The sequence below is a fragment of the Atheta coriaria genome, unplaced genomic scaffold, assembly GCF_025399875.1.
Source record: "Atheta coriaria isolate IRGN ID8LTWV9N9 unplaced genomic scaffold, Caltech_Dcor_3.1 hic_scaffold_7_pilon, whole genome shotgun sequence".
Classification (NCBI taxonomy): domain Eukaryota; kingdom Metazoa; phylum Arthropoda; class Insecta; order Coleoptera; family Staphylinidae; genus Dalotia; species Dalotia coriaria.
In genome coordinates, this window is record NW_027045449.1 from 8,008,024 (window position 1) to 8,027,309 (window position 19,286).

The 19,286-nt window shown below is 34.6% G+C and overlaps 2 protein-coding genes and 1 long non-coding RNA gene across 5 annotated transcripts in view; 1 reads left to right on the forward strand and 2 right to left on the reverse strand.

Annotated features, from left to right (window-relative positions):
- Nucleotides 1-7,693, reverse strand: part of Nlg2 (Neuroligin 2) — a 79,307-nt gene extending 71,614 nt beyond the window's left edge. For all 3 annotated transcript variants that reach the window (XM_065307951.1, XM_065307950.1, XM_065307948.1), the window contains exon 1: nt 7,331-7,693. The gene's annotated coding sequence lies outside the window, so the exon portion shown is untranslated. The remainder of the gene's footprint in view (nt 1-7,330) is intronic.
- A 1,831-nt stretch (nt 7,694-9,524) lies between these two features.
- Nucleotides 9,525-19,095, reverse strand: LOC135795489 (uncharacterized). The gene is made up of 14 exons (XM_065307182.1): nt 18,012-19,095; nt 17,519-17,962; nt 17,282-17,360; nt 16,491-16,675; nt 16,240-16,435; nt 16,044-16,183; nt 15,814-15,977; nt 12,893-13,721; nt 12,393-12,830; nt 12,065-12,143; nt 10,522-10,706; nt 10,244-10,430; nt 10,041-10,177; nt 9,525-9,980 (listed from the first exon to the last, which is right to left on the reverse strand). The coding sequence occupies exons 1-14, from the start codon at nt 18,814-18,816 to the stop codon at nt 9,847-9,849; spliced, it is 4,002 nt and encodes a 1,333-aa protein (XP_065163254.1). The 5' UTR covers nt 18,817-19,095; the 3' UTR covers nt 9,525-9,846.
- On the forward strand, nt 14,642-15,055 carry LOC135795973 (uncharacterized). Its single transcript, XR_010549192.1, has 2 exons — nt 14,642-14,773; nt 14,837-15,055. It is a non-coding gene; the product is annotated as an uncharacterized lncRNA (long non-coding RNA).
- Nucleotides 19,096-19,286: the final 191 nt, after the last annotated feature.

The window sequence follows — 19,286 nt, forward strand, 5'->3', positions numbered from 1 at the left end:
TCATTTAAGTCGAGCCACGCCAGAGTTTTAATATAATTATACGTCACTGTGATAGAGGATCCGTGGGTGGCGTTTTGCGGGGGCCGGCGGGCGGGGGTGTGCGAGCGTGCCTGGAGCGAATTTGGTGTACGCTGCGCACTGCGAAGGACATAAGGTACGAGCGCGATGCTGCGCCGATAGAGTTTAGTCCGTTGAAGGATAATTAATCACCCCTTTTGCTCACAGCAATATACCGTGCCCGCGCACGGTATGAACGACGATGTTATTATAAAGTCTTGAGCTTCACTTAGTGTCCGCGAATCTCCGCCTTCGATGCCCGTGTCCTTTTAATGCCTACATGGCATGCGGTTTATAATTGAAATTCGAAATTTATCATAAACTTTCGTCAAACTATTTTCCGCCGACATGCAAACAATGACGTTTATCTCCTGCCTAAGTGTGCGTGTGGATTTATTGGTTTAACCTACATAAGATATATGACCGAGGACAATTAAAAACCGAAAATACAAAAAAGAAGAATGTCTCATTTTTTATGTGTGAAGTGAAGAGCCGAAAGAGGAGGAAAAAACTGCCACCGGCAGAAATTAATCCTCTTTTTTGGATATCCGTGGGTTTTCGGTGGGGCGACGCTGCGAGAGAGACGAAGTGGCTTGTAAATGCGGCGGTCGCGCAGTAGATAGGCCCTTCCATGCCGGGAGGATGGTGGATGAATATTGTGCAAGCTGGCACACGCTTTTCAAATACAAATACAAAAACCGGCCCGGAATAATAATAAATGATAAAAAAGAGGCAGCGACGCAACCCAACGGCATTATGGTGTATTGTTGTCGACGATTTTGTGATTAAAATAACGACTTCTTTTTTCTTGACAAAATATAAATGAGTTTTCCGGCAATTCGAAAAAAATAACAGATACAATTATATAACGAAAATCAAATTACACTTGTTAATTCTTTATTTTATTTATTTTTTGTTTTGTTAAATCTACTCTGTAATTTTCGGATTTTTGTTGCTTATTCATGATTTTGTTTTGTCCATATGTTTACATTTTCAAATTAGGCAGTAAAATTAAAATTTTATTAAAAGTTGAATTTTTGACATATATACACGACACAGAACACAAACACATAACGTATTATTAGTATTATTGAGTAATATTGTGTGTTTTAAATGTTATTTTCAAATATAAGTAGATCTTAAGTAGTCAGATCACAATTTTCTTCTACAACATAAACAAAACAAAAAACAAGTGGAGCCATCTATTGACAGCTAACTCACAATTATTTTAAAATAAACCATTAATATTAGAGTTTTAATATTCAATCTGTTTCATCTATTAGTCATAAAAATAATTTTAAACATTTTCAAATACATTTTTATTTAAATATAAAACATTGCTATCTTTTAAGAATACCTGAAACAGTAACTGTATTCGCTTTTATTCAAGTCGAAGGCAATCACTATTTAATTAAGCAAAAGCAAGTTTATCAAGCGAATGCACCATTAAGCAGCAAAGCGCTTGTATAAAAGGGTCGGATTATCGCATATCAAATAATAATAAATCTATTCGCAGGCAATACCAACAAATATACACGACGTGCCAGATTAAAAAAAGCCCTAATAGCCGCTTCGCCAGTCACTGTTCTTATCCGAGCGGGCTTTCCATTCGCAAAAGCGCGATCGGCGTGTTACCTAGCGGCTGTTAGATACGTGACATTAACTCAGGTTAAAGCTAAAGAAATACCTCGGCTTATCGTAACTTCGACTTAATTTCACAAGCATCGCGCGCTTGCTATCCGTCGCTTACTTATCTGTGCTCTCGCGTGTTTACTCCGCCAGGCTAACGTGCTTCGCTCTTACTCTCGGCAACTTTGATTATTATCGTATCATAATTATGAATTAGTTTTCGTGCTCGCATTTTATGCGCGTTAGGTGCAGAAAACGTTTAATAAAATCTTCGTCTGAGCTCAACGATTAGCAATTTAGAAAACCTGGTTAATTTTTATCTCTTGCTGTAGTTATTATTAAACATGTCTTAAGTATCATTGGTTGGATATTAAATTTTATTCTCAAACAAAGTAGCCCAAATTGTTTAAAGCTAAATAAATATAAATTCGATTCCAATTATTAACTTAAATAAGAAATAAATAGTTAACCGCAACTTACACTTTGTTTTAGAAGTCTATATAAAGCTTTGACACGCCAGCGCGCTGCACTGAAAGTTTAGTTTACAGTTACAAACTAAAACATAACCAAAATGTGTGAACATTAAACCTCAATAAACATCTCATCAAAGCTCATTACCAACAGGTAATGTGTGCAAGCTTACGTAAAAAATGCCTCTCTTATGGAAACTGTCGGTGAAAACATGCTATCCTCCTACATATTCGTTGCTTTATCATTTTTCCACTTGAATTGCCTCAGCGATTCTGTGTCACGCTCAATTGTGTAACCGATAAGGGTTACAGACTTATACATCAGTAAAACTTATATTATCAATAACGACTTCAGAAATTAAACTTGCAATATTAACAAGAAAAATTGTTTGTTGATATTGTATTTTGAAAATAATGGGTAACTTATGCTGTGTTGTTAAGAGTGCAAAAGTAAAATTAAATTTAAAATGAGATGGGTATAATTAAAGCAGGTGGCAAGATGGATAATTCGCAAAGTGCCAAAGTCATCCGACGACGTAAAACTTTCTAATCAAATAAGTCTTGCGAATGTTTGCCGTGCGTAAAGATGTTATTGTGTCTTTACGGCAAAATACGTTCAAGTTTTTAATTAATTCGCTACGCCATAGCTTAATACATTAGCTGGATACATTAAAAATTCATGAAAGTTTGCAATTCAATTGTTTTAACAAGTTGCAACACGTTTAATTACCAAATTAATAATTGATCATTTGTTAAATAATATTTAATTTTTAATATCCGCACACGAGCAGTTGGAATTCCTAAAACCGTTTACTTCCCTAAAATATTTGTCTTTTTGTATATTACCAAAGCATCTTTTTCGGCATTTATAACGAATGTCGTGGCTATACTTAAATTTGACATGATTTTTTACATTTTATTAAGCTTTTAAATGAAAAAGATGCAAAATTGTTTTGTGACCCGTGGGCGATAATCAAAACATGTTATAATTGCCTATGTCATCCATCATGTTTGATATTTTAAATCCGAAATAACATTTTATTACTGTACAAAGCTGACATAATGACAGATTTATTGAATTCATATGAACAGTTTATCGAAACTTCCAAATATGAATCAGCGTCCAACAAAATGGATTTAGCAAGCAAAAGTTTCAACGACAAAATCAATTGCAATTTGGGTCGGAAACAACAAAATTCTAACACCTGCGCTGGGATTAGGCAATTCCGACAACTATATAAAACGGCCATAACTCTCATGAACGTATCGTTCGCATAGATTTAGAAGTCCATCGATATTTCGCGTATTACGATTATATGTGCCCGGCCCTCGAGTATCCAACCAGGCCGCGCAGCGCGGCAATCATATCTCGTAAATTTGAAATTATTATACGAACTGGGTTGTAAGTTAAAAACGTACCCAATTCAGCCCGCCGAAATGCGAGTAGTAGTTATTGCGAAATACGAAAAGCAATATCGTTCGTAAATCTATATTTTCTTGTTGCTCTTTGAAAGGGGCGGTTCCAAATTCGTCGTTTATTGCATACTCTCCTGCAGACATCTTTCTTCGTATCGAACCTGGAAAACGTTGCGTGCACGTCGACCATGAAATCGTAGGTACGTATATAAACGTCTATCGCTTTTAAAAAGTCCGCCATTGCTTTACGGTCCATCGTTTGGAATTAGATGAGACGCGAATTTGAACGAGCTGCAGCATTATACGGCATTATACAATATAGTCAAACCACTTTATCATAAAGATGATCGTAATCGCATAAGAGCGCCGTAAAAATTGCAAGCAACCTTTATGTGATTTTATTACGTTACATTTTTTATTACGTCGGCGTACAAGTAATGAACTCTCGGCGTTAGCCTAAACTCTAGAAATTTTAGCAAATAATTCATGGCCTTTCTTAAAAGAAGAAAATTATTCCGTTTGCCATCTGCATTCCATTTCGTAAGTGCATAGTGTTTGCCGTTAGCAGCGCGGGCGTTGTAAATGGAAATAAATAAAACTCTTTCTCACAGGCTATATATTTTTTTGTAATTACAGACGCAAATTACGGCCGGCATTTAACGTGGCAAATAATTAATGCCCATTTGTTAGCTAATTACCCATTCGCAGTTATATTAAGCTTATAAAGCTTCACCTCTGCTCTCAGGCGGCATCGCACGACCCCTGCATGTGTGTGCTTATATGTGTATATATGCGTGAGTGTTTATCGGCGGGGGCGGCGTGATGCGTTCACGCCAAACTCGAGGCCATGCGACAATGAATAGTCAAAGAGTGGTGGCGGGTGCGTCGTCGCGCCTTTCGACGCCAGAACACCCAAAGCCTATATTCGCAAGCGCCGCGCATGTTTGCGCACTACTGTTGGGAGTTACTTTTAATTAATTTACGTTAGGACTAACTAAATACGCGGCGATTATTCGCTAAACGGCGTACGCAGATAGCATACCGAAAACTCGGCGTGGTGGCATGACGATAATTAAATTTTCGATGCTCATTATATTGTTTGCGTAGCATGGTACATAGAAGAGGTGGAAGAAAATGTGTTTTATTAGTGCGTGTATTTGGATGAAACAATTTGTTTATTATATTTGCTTGATTAGTTTGGTTGAGACGTTTTTGTACACATGCTGTTAAAGAAAACCGTGAATAATTGTCAGTATACGTTTTCCTCAGCTTCAAATTTGTAGATGGTGAATATTGATAAACAAATAATAGGTAAAATTAAATTACCGACCCAAGCGTCACTTTAACGACGGCTAATACGATCTAGAGGGGATTTATCGGCAAACTCTAATTGAAAGTGTTGCGGATTAGGGGCCGAGCGGCGCCTTGATTTTAGTATCCGCATGTATATGGGCAACGTACGTACATGTTGGCCCTCCGCGCGCACCCCGACTCACTTAGCAGCTTCCCAATTCGCTTCACTTCATTTACACCTCCACCCTAGACTGCTCATAAAGGTTCGACCATAATTAATTATCGGGAAGCGCAAATATATACACAACCTTGCAACAAAACCAGATTATTTCCCTCTCGAACGCGTAAATAAATTAATCTTCCTAGTGGTTTATCGTGAAAGTTTTATCTAAAACATTAAATTATTATAGATAGTCAAAACTTTTAGCTTTAAAATACAACAAGTTTCAAAAGACTGTAAAATATTGAATCAAAGTATTAAAATCACAACGCTATAATGCATACAAAATTATGGGTGATATTATAGTAGGTACTTTGTATAAAAGCTTTTATGGTTAGGATACTCAAAGTAAGTAAATCTTGGATCCTTCATTTAGTCGTGGAGTTGTAAGTGGAAGATGGTCACCAATATATTACCAGGTGGACAAAACGTGTTGGCCTAGGCTTGGGCCCTCCAATGCCCAAGAAAGTGCCGAAAACGCGTGAAAGCATTCACGCGACGAGAATATACGACCAGAATAGGTCCAGTTAAGGATATGTCTATCTATCACGACGACGGCAACACAATCAGTAGTAATTGCCATCATTTAATATGTTTTTCTTACTAATAAACTCAATATAAAAAATATCCTGGAATAATTGTTATTACGTGTTTTCTTTTTTTGAAAAAAATGCGTATATTAAATTGTATTTTAAGTAAATATATTCTACAGTACTCTTTTGATGATTAAAATTTAATAACAAACCAACAAATATCTTTCGGAATAATGAACAAAAACGAAGCAAATCCGGAGTGCATGATTAAAACTCAAATTAATGCGAATGCTAGCAGCAGACAAGGCATAGGACGGAAACACAACAGCATCCGGAAACGCTAAATATGCATGCGAACACATAATAAGCCTTAAAACCAATGGAGGCAAATTCAACATCGGCCTTGGTTACTCTTATCAGATGTTACAAGCTAACTAGCTGGCGAAGAGCTTCGCCACCAATTTTAGCTCTCTGCCTGCAGATTGTTGATGTTATTTCGCTCCCGTAAATCGCATCGTAGTTGTAATGAAACCGCGCGCGTATTTCACATGCTTGCAGGCAACTTTCCACTGTTAACGCAATCCTTAATATAAATTTAATGGACTTTTGCTGCTGCCGCAGACGTCTAACTGCGATGGTTGCCTAGCTGGAAGCCGACACTCTCTAAGTGAACAATTTTCCTCTTATTATTGCATGTCGTGCATGCGAGGATAAAGCAAGTGCATTGTAATCAATCTGTATAATGAGACGCTGCAAATTTATCACTTATGCATTTTGACACTTTAATTTAAAAAACTTTATTATCTTATTTGTGTCGCATTCAGGTTAAAAATTGTTATTTTGTTGTATAATGTCAAAGTGTAGGTGTAGAATAGGATTTCCACTTTGCTCAGCGCCCTTGAGCGCTTGCCAAGTCCGGAGTAAAAGTAGAGCGAAGTCGAATTTCAACAATTTTCCGAAATTAATCAAACAACATACATATTGCATTGGGAAACGCGGGTTCCCATCCCTATTTGACGTTGTAAAATTTAAGATAAACATTTCGCCGATTGGTGCCCAAGGAAAAAAGAAAAGTGGCGCGCCCTGGCAACACGACTCACGTTTCTGGAGACGAGATTCACTCGACGTCTATTTTTATCATTTTCTATAGAGTGCATTTATAGACGTTTTTATAATCTAAAAGCAATCAAAATCGAATCGAGCGAATGGAACACTTAAATGCAAATTGTATATACGGTATACTCAGTTTCGCATCGCTCTAGAGTGCGACTGGTATCCGAAAGCATTTTCCTGGTTGCTTTTTCTTTCCCCATTCATGCGCCGAAGGATGTGTTGCTCTGCATGCTTCGCGTGCTATGTAAACTTATTTTATATCTTGCGCGTGGGTGTATATGTAGGCTGGTACTCTGTACGTCTCCGGAGAGGGCAAAAGTTTTCGGCTAAATTCCTTAGTTTGCACACGCGCTTTCGTGCTTGTTACTTTCGCCAGGTTATAGTGCGCTATTGTGCAAGCAAGACAAACTCGAGAAAGTCGAGCTATCCGTGGGAATTTGAGGGCACTCGTTCTTTTTACACAGAAAACTTTAGACAAAACAAATGTTTCCAACAAAAAAAATATTTTATGATCAGTCAAATTTAGCATGTCAGATTTTTGCATATAAAACTTGTGTAAACAATTTTTTATTAAGAATTAGCTAGCATTGCATTCTTACCTCTTCGTTTTAGTTAAAGTACTAGTGTCCGCTAGTAATTATCCATATTTTCTTCTTTTTTTTTTCAATTTGATTAACACTTTTAATACAATATGTTTTTTGATAGTTTAAGTTTTGATTATACAGTCAATTAAATGTTAGCGATAGTTTGATGAAAGTTTTATTAAAATAAATACAGTTTAATAAGAGCGTTAAAACTTTTTTCCTCTATAGGTTTCCGACGCACGGAGGCGGCGCAGTGTCACTAAGTGATCTCGCGCACTCGTCCTTGCGTGCGTAAATTGTGATCCTCACTCGGCCGCCACAACCGACGTGCGCGACGTTTGTCGGAGTACTGCAACGCGTTCCCGGGGCCGGCGAGGGATGCTGTGCTGTATCCGCGAGTACGCGTACCGCCGCACACGATCGTGCCGCCGCACATCCTTCCCTATCCTGCGTGACGCAGTCGCACACGACGCCAATCGATACCAACTCGAAACGTGAGTGCGAGTAAGCGCGTCGCGTGAGGGTGGCTGCAGGAAGCGAGTCGGATGCTGGAAGCCGGAGGCCAGCGCACGCGGATGGCCTTGCGTGTACGTGTAGGCCCGACCGAAGGCGGCAGCGGCGGCAACGGCGGTGTGCAGGCATCCTTCATACAACAATCCAGCTCAACCCTCGACCCGCGGCGAGTGCACTCGACGTCGACGCGCCGCTGCGGGCGAACGTGTCCGAATATTCTTTATGTCTTTCGATGCCTTTCATGATTTCATCGTTTTTCGACTAGTTGGTGCTGGCCTCGTAATTCTTCATCAAGTGAGAGGAATATTTCTTAATAGAAAGACCTGCGCACACTTTGACGTATACTATTCTTTATTTGATTTCTGCCGGCGCCTTTTATTGTTGCGGCTCTCTTTATTCCATCATTCTTTTGGTAATCCACAATTTGGGGATCACGGAAGGCGAACAGTTGTCCGCGTGCGATGCCTTTCTCATGTCGTATTCTCGTGGTCAGATGGCTGGAAGCGGTGGCAGGCGTTCCGGTTTGCGAAGAGTTAAGTTTCAGGACGCGCCGCCCAAAAGTTGGAAAACTTTGCTTCCAGCGTTTGATGCTCTGCTAACCATAATAAACTTGGACGTTTTTATCCCTTTTCGTGCTTTATACTCATCGCCGGCCAGTTTAAACATTTTAACACTTTGCTCAATTATATTCCGGCTGCGTGTCCTTTGATACGAATACACTGAACACAAACGTTTAACCTCAAATATTTTTTAAACATTTTCTTTTTGAAAAACTTTTTATGCATTTCATATAAAAGTTATAGCGGGTTGCATTCATAAAATCCTGCTCGCTTTACAATCTAAAATATTCTATGACATAACATTATTAAGGCATGCGCTGATATTTCTTTGTCACAGATATAGAAAATTGTCAACGTCATCATTTTTTGCTTAGTGTTAAAAAAACGGATGGATGGGCTAATAAAACTGTCTGCGACCCACGCGCTTGATGCGCAATGAGCGTCTCTTGTTTTTCAGCAGCCAAACGTAGCGATATGGCAGCGTAAGAGCGACGTATTTGCAACTGAGATTTATATATGTTATATTATACGCACCGAGTTCAGTATTATCTTTTTCTGGAATATATTTATCCCTTATGAACGACCCAAACATTGAAGTTGTATAATATTAAAACACAATTATGTTACTTGTTTTTAAAAGAAACATTTACATACATATTTAATTAATATTTCACTCCATCTGATTTACCAACTTAATAAATTTACACTTAATCCTCGTCCTGAACTTCTTGACAACACTTGCTTTGAATAAACTACGTAAATGGTTGACTAAGCACTATAGGCGTCATCTATCGGTGAATGAAAAAATCTAGTTGTGTCTAAAGCAGATAATACATATGGAAAACTCTCATGGATGAAATTGATTCAAACTTTATTACGCAACTCACGAACAAGATGATTAATGATGTATGTAGTCAATTAGCTTCCGTCACCAAATTCTAGTTTGAATGTTCTTTCTTCACAATAATTTCATGTATTTTAATAATTAGTAATTATCATTGTTAACATATTTATCCGAAAATAAAATGATTAATTGATTGAGTTTTTAGGCGAATTTCTGTAAACCTTATCTTGTTTGTACAATTATGTTGTAATATACTAACGTAATGATAAGGAGCGAATTAATACTCATACAATTTCCAGTAATATAATATTTATATTTATAAATACGATATTTTGTGGTATTTAACACGTTTTTCGCGTTTGTTGCTAGTTGAAAAATGCAACTAAATTGAGAAAAGCAGAAAGAATATCTTCACACTCTAACCTATTCTAAAGCTATTTATTCTAACAAAAGTCAAATTTTTGACTGATTTTCTAAACCATTTAAAGCTATAACATATGAGTACGTATTATTACAAAACACATTGACATGTTCTCGGTTATTATACATTAAACATTAACCAAGAATTTAAGGTTTAAAAATAATCTTTGACCGAGTAAATTAAACACAGTGAATCAGTGCGTATTTGTGGTTAAAGTTAGACTGGTCATTTCAGATGATCGCCTTGGTGTTGTCTTCATTCCAAATTTTTTTGCCAACAAATTCAATACGTTTCTCTTCAAAATGAATATACAGAAAATTATAATGCCTAAAATGAGAAAAGTATTATTTCATCTGATATTTTATTATTGATTAAATAAATAACTACCTTTTGCACAATTAATTGTGTCAATAAAAGTCTCAAGCAAACTTAAATGCAATTTCTTAAATGATATAAATGATGAAATTGTTTCAAATATCCAGAGAATTCCCATGATCAAAAATAATTTTAGGAGCATAATCATTCTGCAATAAAAATAAAATATACAATTCGAAAATGAGTAAAATAATAATTATAATTGAAAATATTACTTTTCTTTGTCTTCCTTTAGCGTGTTCTTTCTTTTGCTTCGCTCCTTGGAGCTGTCATCACGCATTCGCTGAATTTCATTTTTCACTTTAATACAGTAAAGTATTGTTTTCACGAATAAAACAACATTAATTGCGAGCATTACTGCCATTGGTATTAAAAAGTAGATCATGTAATCAACATTTGAATCTAGAAACAGTAATTAAAATTTATCAATAAGGTTTGTATAAATGAGTCAAATAAAATTTCCAAAAAAAAAATTTACACAAATTAATCTTACCACTATCAAAATAGCATTTTAGTTTTCCAATCTTGGGTGTAATAACCTCTGGTAACATATCAGTTTGTTGGGCCAAAATCATGAAGCTTACAAACGCCGTTGGCACCCCAAAACCATAGCAACTGTAGAAAATAAACTTCTTCAATTCTGATTTACGATTTTTGACTTTGAATCCCCTTAAAACACTAAAACAAACAATTTATTGTAAGTAATGTTTCCAAATATTTTAAATCTAAGCCTAAGAAAAAAGAAACAACGCACTGACACACGTTTTTCTTAGAGTTATTAATAAAGCCCACAATATTCTCAAATATTTACATTATCGCCAGCTTAAACGTGCGTCATCTGATCTAATTTCCGGACGCGCATTTTTTTCATCATTGTCGTCATCGAACCAAACGTTCGTCATTGTATTAGTCGGTAAATCCGGACGATGATAACGCTAACGCACGTGTTGCGCCCAAAGTGCAATTTTCCACAATATTGTGGCCATCTTTATTGCAACATTCAATAAAATCTTATCAAACGCCACCGTTCCGGACGTAATGAAATAGACTCGGGCGCAATTTCATTAAAATTTGATGAGGCTTCCACCTTTCGAGCGGCACCACCGCCCGCCGCGTTAACGAGCAATAACAATTGCGAAACATAAAACTAATGAGCTCGGTTCAAATTAAATGTCAATAAAATGAGACGCGTTTGCAGACAGCCGACTGCGATGTGAAAATGATTAATTGCCGCACCACTTTAATACTGCCCCCAGATGCGTTCGAAATGTCGCAGAGCAATTAATCGTATCACGCAAACCAAGTGACCATTGTAATTTAATTTTAGTATATTATTAAGTGATACATTTCTGGAACCGAATTATATGTCATATATTAATGTTTTGAAGTTAAATAAGCCCCAATGTAAACAAAAAGATTTTTAAATTATATTTTTTTCTTATATTTTGGTGCAAATTGTATACTACCGAGTATTGTCCCACAAATCTATTTATTTATACATCTTTCAATATTTAATTGCACCTGCGCCGGAATTTGAACTGAAATGCACTTTTTCGAAGCAAGACATAAACAAGATTAATCCTGGAATTAATGATGCGTGCGTTTGCTACGTTTTCACTACTACGAAAACGTTCATTTTATAAATGCAAATGATATACACATGCTGGCTACGAATGCAGAGAATGTACAAATGCAGTTTGGATTAAAGCTATCCGAAATCCATTTTCTGATTAAATCGTGCATTGAGCTCGTTCGGTGAACAAACGGAACATATCACGTTATAAATATTTTCAAAAGAATCGCTAATTTTAGTCGGAATTGTCTGTAGTCGATGTGAAATGACACACACGTCAGTGCACTTTGTTTAATTTGGCTAAACTTAGCTCTGACTTTTTGTGCTGCATTCTCAATCGCGTACGCATTCACTCAATTATTGGAAATTCGTAGAGTATTATTAATAAGCGGATGTGCTTATGAAAAATAAATCAAAGCCGCGTTTGTTTATTCGCACGAGTGTTTTCTGCTCTTTTACATACCCAAATGTCATCCACATATCGACGCAAATGATGTTTAACCAAGCAAAAAGTCCGAGGAATGCGAAAATTGTTCCATACCCTGAAAATATAAATATTTTTACTAATTGATACACAAAATATTATTTTTGTGATATATTTTTACACTTGATACTTGATAATAAATTAAACAGTTTATGATGACAAGAAATGTGTTTCAACCTGTTTTTCAGGCCATCTGCTATAAATTATATTGACAGACGCATGTTTCAAGAGATTAACAGACAAACACAACCAAATATTTTGTTGATTATTTCTTAAAATATACACACTTGACCACATCTAAACTTACCTAAAGCTGTACAGCATGCGGATTGACTTATAGGAAAAACTTTAGTGTAACATAAAATGGCGGATCCCAATAAGAGAAACAAGCATTCCATCATAATGCATTTTCCATGAAGATTTTGCATTTCTGGTAAAATAGCATAGCATAAAAATGTAAGAATAGAAAACAAGGCTGAAGTAAATAAAATGATGCTTTTAAATATTTCGGTGTTATCTGTAGGTCCAAAATGAAATAAATACAAAACTTGTGTCGTTGAAATATTGTTTTGAAATTGTTCAATACAATAAACCATTGACGTAGAATCAAAATATCGCATTTCGTGGTCTATCTCCATTTCAATATCTCCATTAGAATCCACTTTAAAATTCATGGTTGGTTTATGTTTATATAGTTTGTAACCCAATTTTAAGTTAGATGAAATTATGGCAAAATTATTATTATCTGCAATCACACATTAGTTTGATAAATAATAGCTCTAAAATGTAATGATTGCAGTTTCATACCTTCATTATTTCCAAATACGTTTTCGGAAATTGCATTTAAATTAATTTCAGATTTTAGACTAGGATAGCACTTTTTAGATTTATTCTGTTGTTGAATGTAGATCTCTCCATCGGGACAACATTTCCACAAACAACGCCGTTTATCAACGCCGCAAATAACATCGCTTTTCAAACAAGCTCGCACCAAATATTTCTCCATATCATGTTTAAGATCAATGCAAAACTCGCCGTAATTAAAACTTTCGCCGCTCTTCATTCGAATACTTTTCTTATCATTGTCGATGTCAAAGCTTCCCTCGAAATCAGCCACAGCGTAATCATGAACCGGACATTCAGACAATCCAATTTTCATCACTTGTAGATAATCGCCAAATGCCGGAAGTGAATTTCCATGAACGCATTTGTGCGTTGATTTATCATATGTAAAATCTGGCGGACAGCATTTTGGAAAATAATTGTACTTTTGAATGGCTTCAAGGTTGCACATTGCTCCAAATAATCTATACAATTGAAACTTGCCATTTTCTTCCAAGAAATCAATGCAATCCTCTTCGCAATCTCCATTTTTCGAATAATTAGATATGGTAGCGAAGACAATCTTGAAACGATTATAATTATCGGCTTGTTTTGAACATTTAACGGTGTTATTAAATAATATAAGATGTTCATCTATGCCGCAACACTTTGATGAATGAATCAGTGCGTTATCTTTGAAGTTCGAGATGGGCTGCGTTGTTGCATTCGACTTGCACACTGAGTACACTGTGAGATACACTAATAAGTACACGAAATTGTAGAAAGATAAGATAGGCATCTTGATGTGCGAGGACTAGCCGCGGATTGATCGCACAATGTATACATCTGGCACGAGACTAATAAACGATTCGCAATAAGCGCGTAACCGGCGAAACCGACATCGACACTCGACTCCGCTAGGAGGAAAGTAAACAGAGCGGCCAATACGACGATCGAAGTGCGAGCTAGTTTGTTCTAGCCGTTCTAACCCATCATCTCACCTGATTGACGTGATATTGGCTGATTACTTAGAAATCACCAATTTAAATTGATTGAATTTATCACTCTAATTTTTGGAAAATGGACAAAGATATTTTAATAAAATTTTTCTGGAAATAATTTATGATACAAATACTCGTTTATTTATATTTAAATAATATATTTCATAATACACTTTAGACATTTCACACTTCTAATTCGTAAAACGTAAAGATTTAACCCTTTACGAACTCTTTTGTTAACTAATTCAGTAAAATGTGAAAACAAAATTTATTTCACTTTATCACATCAATTTATTACATATACATTTGTTTCTGCAATACTTTATACACTAATACCCCGATGAATCAATTATTTACCTACCCAATAACTGATAACAAAAATTAATTAACAGTAATGCATAAATAGTGTATTATTAGCATATGATTGATCCAATCTAAATGAAACCTACTACGGTATATTACATACACCGATAATACCGAAATGAAGGTCTCAATTGCATTTACGTTAATTTATGTAGTATTTTTATAAATGGTTACAAAACAAAAAATTGTGTTGTACTTAACATCGAGGCTCTTCAACGAGCGATTTATTTCGTTGAAGACAATTACAAAGATTTTAACGTTGATGGTTTATTGGGAATTGTCCTTACTGAAGGTATTTATATTTATTGGAATACAAAAGTTGAATATTAATAAATATATTCAAATTTTGATGAAGCTAATTTATGGAAATTGAAATCATTGATCAATTCCGATCTAGCTTTATTGGATGTAATCAACAATTTGTTAGTTGAGGTGGAAATTATTCGAATGAAAATGGATCACATTTTATCATCTCAGCATAAGCAGTTTAATTCTCGGAAATGTAAGTAATATAATATTTATGACTTTATGACTTACATATTTGTAAACGCTTTGTTTATATTAGATTTGGATATATTTAAACCATCAGATTGGATAACAGCAAAACATGATAAACCTGTTTATTTTCAAAACATAACGCCGTATTCAAATATCGGAAATACAAAATATCATTGCAAATTCTAAAATAGCTAAATATTACATTGAAGGAAACATCACTGTAAAAAGTAATCAATGCCTTTGTGCGTTTCTTTCTGAAATAAAATTAATAGATTGTAAAAAAGAACGTACATCGAATCATGTTCTCTCTTTTTGTGAAACATGTCTTGCTGGTACACTTTCAACACAAAATCTTCATGGATATCCATTAAGTCACTACCTGTTTATACGCCAAATTACAAAGCGTTTCGGACAGTATAAACTACCATTTGACGATAAGTTTACAAGAAAACTATGTTATTTGATGTTGAAAGACGCCAAAACAATTCTGACGTCAAAAACTGAACAGAATAGGGATCTGTACCTTGAGAATGGTTGGTATAATAAAAATAAAATAAAATGAATGTTGAAATGTGTTTTTTAGTGGTACTATGTTCTATTGAAAACTATTATGATACAGACTTTTTGATACATGGATACAAAGCGATGTTGAAATGGCAAACGAAGAGTGGATGCTTTTCAATTCTCAGTTCAACATTTAAAAATATCAAAACACGTAGTATTAACTTTGTAGGTGACACCAACAATTATTGCACCGATCATACTACTGGACTTGGAATGGCCGCCATTGCTGCACATTTAGTTGTGACATTCGCAAATGTTACATTTTCACAGATTAATGAATAAAAAGTTTACAATTGGTTATATAATTTCCAGATGTGTCTGATGAGCAGTTGTTTCAAAATGAGTAACATCTAATAATAAAAGTCAAACTATAACAGTTTACAATAATGCACTGCACAGATGTTAAACATTTATCAAACTGCATTTAATGTATGTATCAATATTATTTAACTTATAGCTGTAAACGATCCAATTAAATTAGTTTACTGAAATTTGTCTCATTGCTTTGGCACTTCTATTCCTCGAAGTATTTGTCGTGCTTGTGCTGTTTTGTGTAAATGATGGCATTGGCCCAATTCCTAAACGTCCTTTAATTGAAAGATAAACTCGTTTCTTCAAAATTAAAATGCAGAATATAATGATTCCTAAAACAAATATAACAACTTTTAGTATCATAAATGAAACACAAATTAAATCAAAATATGTCAAACCTTGTGTGGAGTTAATATAATCCCCAATAGCTTCTATAATTAGTGTCACAGAAGTATCGTGAAACGAAATTACAGAAGAAACAAACTCGAATGTCCATGGCATACCCATCACGATAAATATTTTCAGTAACATACCAAAACTAAAAATAATTTAGGTAAATATTAATTTAATTTTTATGTTTTATTATAAAAATACGTTTCTTTGTCGTCAAGAAATCTCTTTCGTTTGGCACGTTTTGCGTTATTATTTTCCGGTGCCATTTGCATGCGTTGTATTTCGTTCTTTACGTTGTAGCAGTACAATGACGTTTTGATAAAAAGAACGACATTTACCAACAGCATCACAGCAATTGGGAAGAGAAAAAAAAGTATGTAATCATATGTTCCATCTCCTAAAATTATTATTATAATTAAGGTATTAATTTTATTTTTTTTATGGCAACATACGTTTCTCAAAATAACATGATAATATTCCAATGTGTGGAATAAATGGATCCGGGAGAAATTCAGTAAAAAATGCCAACAAAGCAAATCCACATACTATAATCGGCACTCCCCAAGCGTATATATTATAATAGATAAACTTTTTAAGATCTGTTTTGTTTCTTTGCATATTTGCAGTTTTCACTGTTCTGAAAAAAAAAAGAAAAAAATCATTTTAATTAAAAATATAATTATGTGAACATTAAGTTTGCATTAGTGAAATGACACAAACAACATGATTTCAAAAGCTTGTGGTCTTCTTGAACGTATTAAAATTGTTTTCATTCCATTTGAAAGTATCAATGCTTGAAAAACTTTTAAGATCTTATCACATAAAATGCTGGCGTCGACGCCTGATTGACGTAATACACTTTGCGCGTAACTTTCTATATTGGCAATTTTGCACATGTTTGCAGAAAGTACAAACATCCATTTACGAGTGTACTCATCCTCGTCAGAATGTTGCAAATAGGGCATTGATCTTTAATACAACTAAATAAAGACCAAAAATACATATAGACTAGTTTCTTAATTATTATTTTTATCACCAATGCAGTAAGTGATAATTTCTCCACCTATTACTTTTATGCGCAATAAATTAATTAGTGAAATGTGTGTACTCAATTAACGATCAAGGATTCTTAAAATTAATCATCATTTATATTGCGTAGGTTAATTTACGATAATGAGTATATTTAAAGCAAACATTAATTTTAATGATAAAATAAGTGCAAAATTAATTAGACCTGACTCACCCAAAGGCGATCCACATGTCAAAGCAAACGACATTCATCCATGCGAATGCACCAAGAAACGTAAACGTTATAAAGAAACCTAAAAAAAATCTCACAATAAATAATAGCTTATATTTTACAATGTTGTTTAAAAATATATCAGATATGAATAATTTATGACCTGCACTTGTAAACAATTTGCTTTATTCGTATGTTTAGTTCAGTCTAAATTTAAAGTATATTTTTTCATGAACTTACCTAGAGAAACGCAGATTTTGTAATTATCATGACGTCCCATCTGAACAGAACACAATGCTGCACATCCTAGCCACATGAAGATGCAATACATTAAAATGCATCTACCATGAACATTTTGTAATACGGGCACGAAAATGTAACACAACATTGTGATAAACATAAATATTGAGGAAACTCCTAAAATACCTCCTTGGATAAAGTACTTTAAGTGTTGATACATTTTAATATTGTTTTCGGAAAACAACAGAAATATCAGCGGTTCTAGCTCATGTTTTGGGCTAAGAAAATGATCTGTGCAATAATATGCGTTTGTTGGATTTAAAATTATCCAATCGCCGTTTTTCAAAGTGTGAAAATAACCAACTTCATCAATGAAGAACTCATGTTCATTTCTTGCCATGTATTTGTTGCCAGGCGACGCAAAAATAATACCATAATCAGTATCTGAAAATGTTAATATTATTTACATATAGCAAAAAAAGTTATTTTTTACCCGATGGCCTAAATCTGGTATTTTTCGACACGTTGAATGGTGCTGTATAGAATGGTAAACAGGAACCTCTTCCATTACGTTTTGCATATGTTTCTCCATCTGGACAACATTTTTTCAAACATCGTTTTTTCATTGTATTACACACAACTTCGTTTGGTAAACATGCTCTTAACACCCTTTTATCATCAGATGCACTTTTATCAATACAATATGATTTATAATTTATTGAATGTTCACCAACAGTAACACTTCTGTCACTTTCGTTAATAATAAATTTTTCATCAAAGTCCACTATTGCAAGTTTTGAACAGTGAGCCAAGCTTATATTAAACACTTGTAAATTATCCTCAAATGTGTAGACTTTATCACTTATTTTCACACAAGTATGATTTAAGCGATCATACACATAATCATTGGGACAACACTTTGGAAAATAAATATAATTTTTATAAGTTTCTGCGATAGTGCAATTTTGCATGCGAACTAAACTCCAATTTCCACTGTGATTAATAAAATCGACACAGTCAACGTTTTTGCAATTGTTTGCGAAATCACTTTCATTTGATATTATATGTCTTGCAGATATTTCAAAATGTGTCAACTGTAAATTGTCCTGAGAACAAAATGTCGTTTCTGAAGTTACTTCTAATGCTGAGTGTAAAGCACAACATTTTGGAAGATGTGCAAAATTTGTATCCAAAAATTGTTGATTATCACTGACACTTTTCACTTGATTACAATTACTAAATATGATGAATGTTAATATTACATAGTAATATTTCTTATTGTAAGTTGAAGTATTCATTTTGATTGAATATTATCCTTGAGTAGTTGAAGCACTTCTCAAGGCGTCACTAAACTTCGCGTGCATTTAAATGTTTTAAAACACCGCAACAAATGTGTTATGTCCACGGCTTTTCGCGAGTTTTCCCGCGAGGAAATGTGTATAAGAAAATATGTGAAATCGCGCAGCTGACATGCGCTGTAAGGAGATCGAAGCCAACAGAGTTGGGCACCGATCTTACGGACGTGTTAGAAAATAATGATGAACGTTCTTCAAAAGAAAGTATAGGTAGAGAATGGATTGTGTATGTTTGGCAATCGTAATAAACACAGGCAAACATTTTTTCTACATATTAGTCATTCCTTAAGGTCTCACAATATTACAGTATCTACTAAATTGGAATTCAAATTATTTGCAGGCGCTATTTCTTATCAATGTTTATTCGTTCTAAAAATTAATTTTGCAATACACTTGGCATATTACCAACTGAC

Coding starts and splice junctions, on each gene's coding strand:
- LOC135795489 (XM_065307182.1), bottom strand. CDS start 18,816: ATGAATACTTCAACTTACAATAAGAAATATTACTATGTAATATTAACA. Junction 17,361..17,518: donor CAAAATCTGCGTTTCTCTAG/GTAAGTTCATGA, acceptor GATTTTTTTTAG/GTTTCTTTATAACGTTTACG. Junction 12,144..12,392: donor CGCATGCTGTACAGCTTTAG/GTAAGTTTAGAT, acceptor TTATATTTTCAG/GGTATGGAACAATTTTCGCA.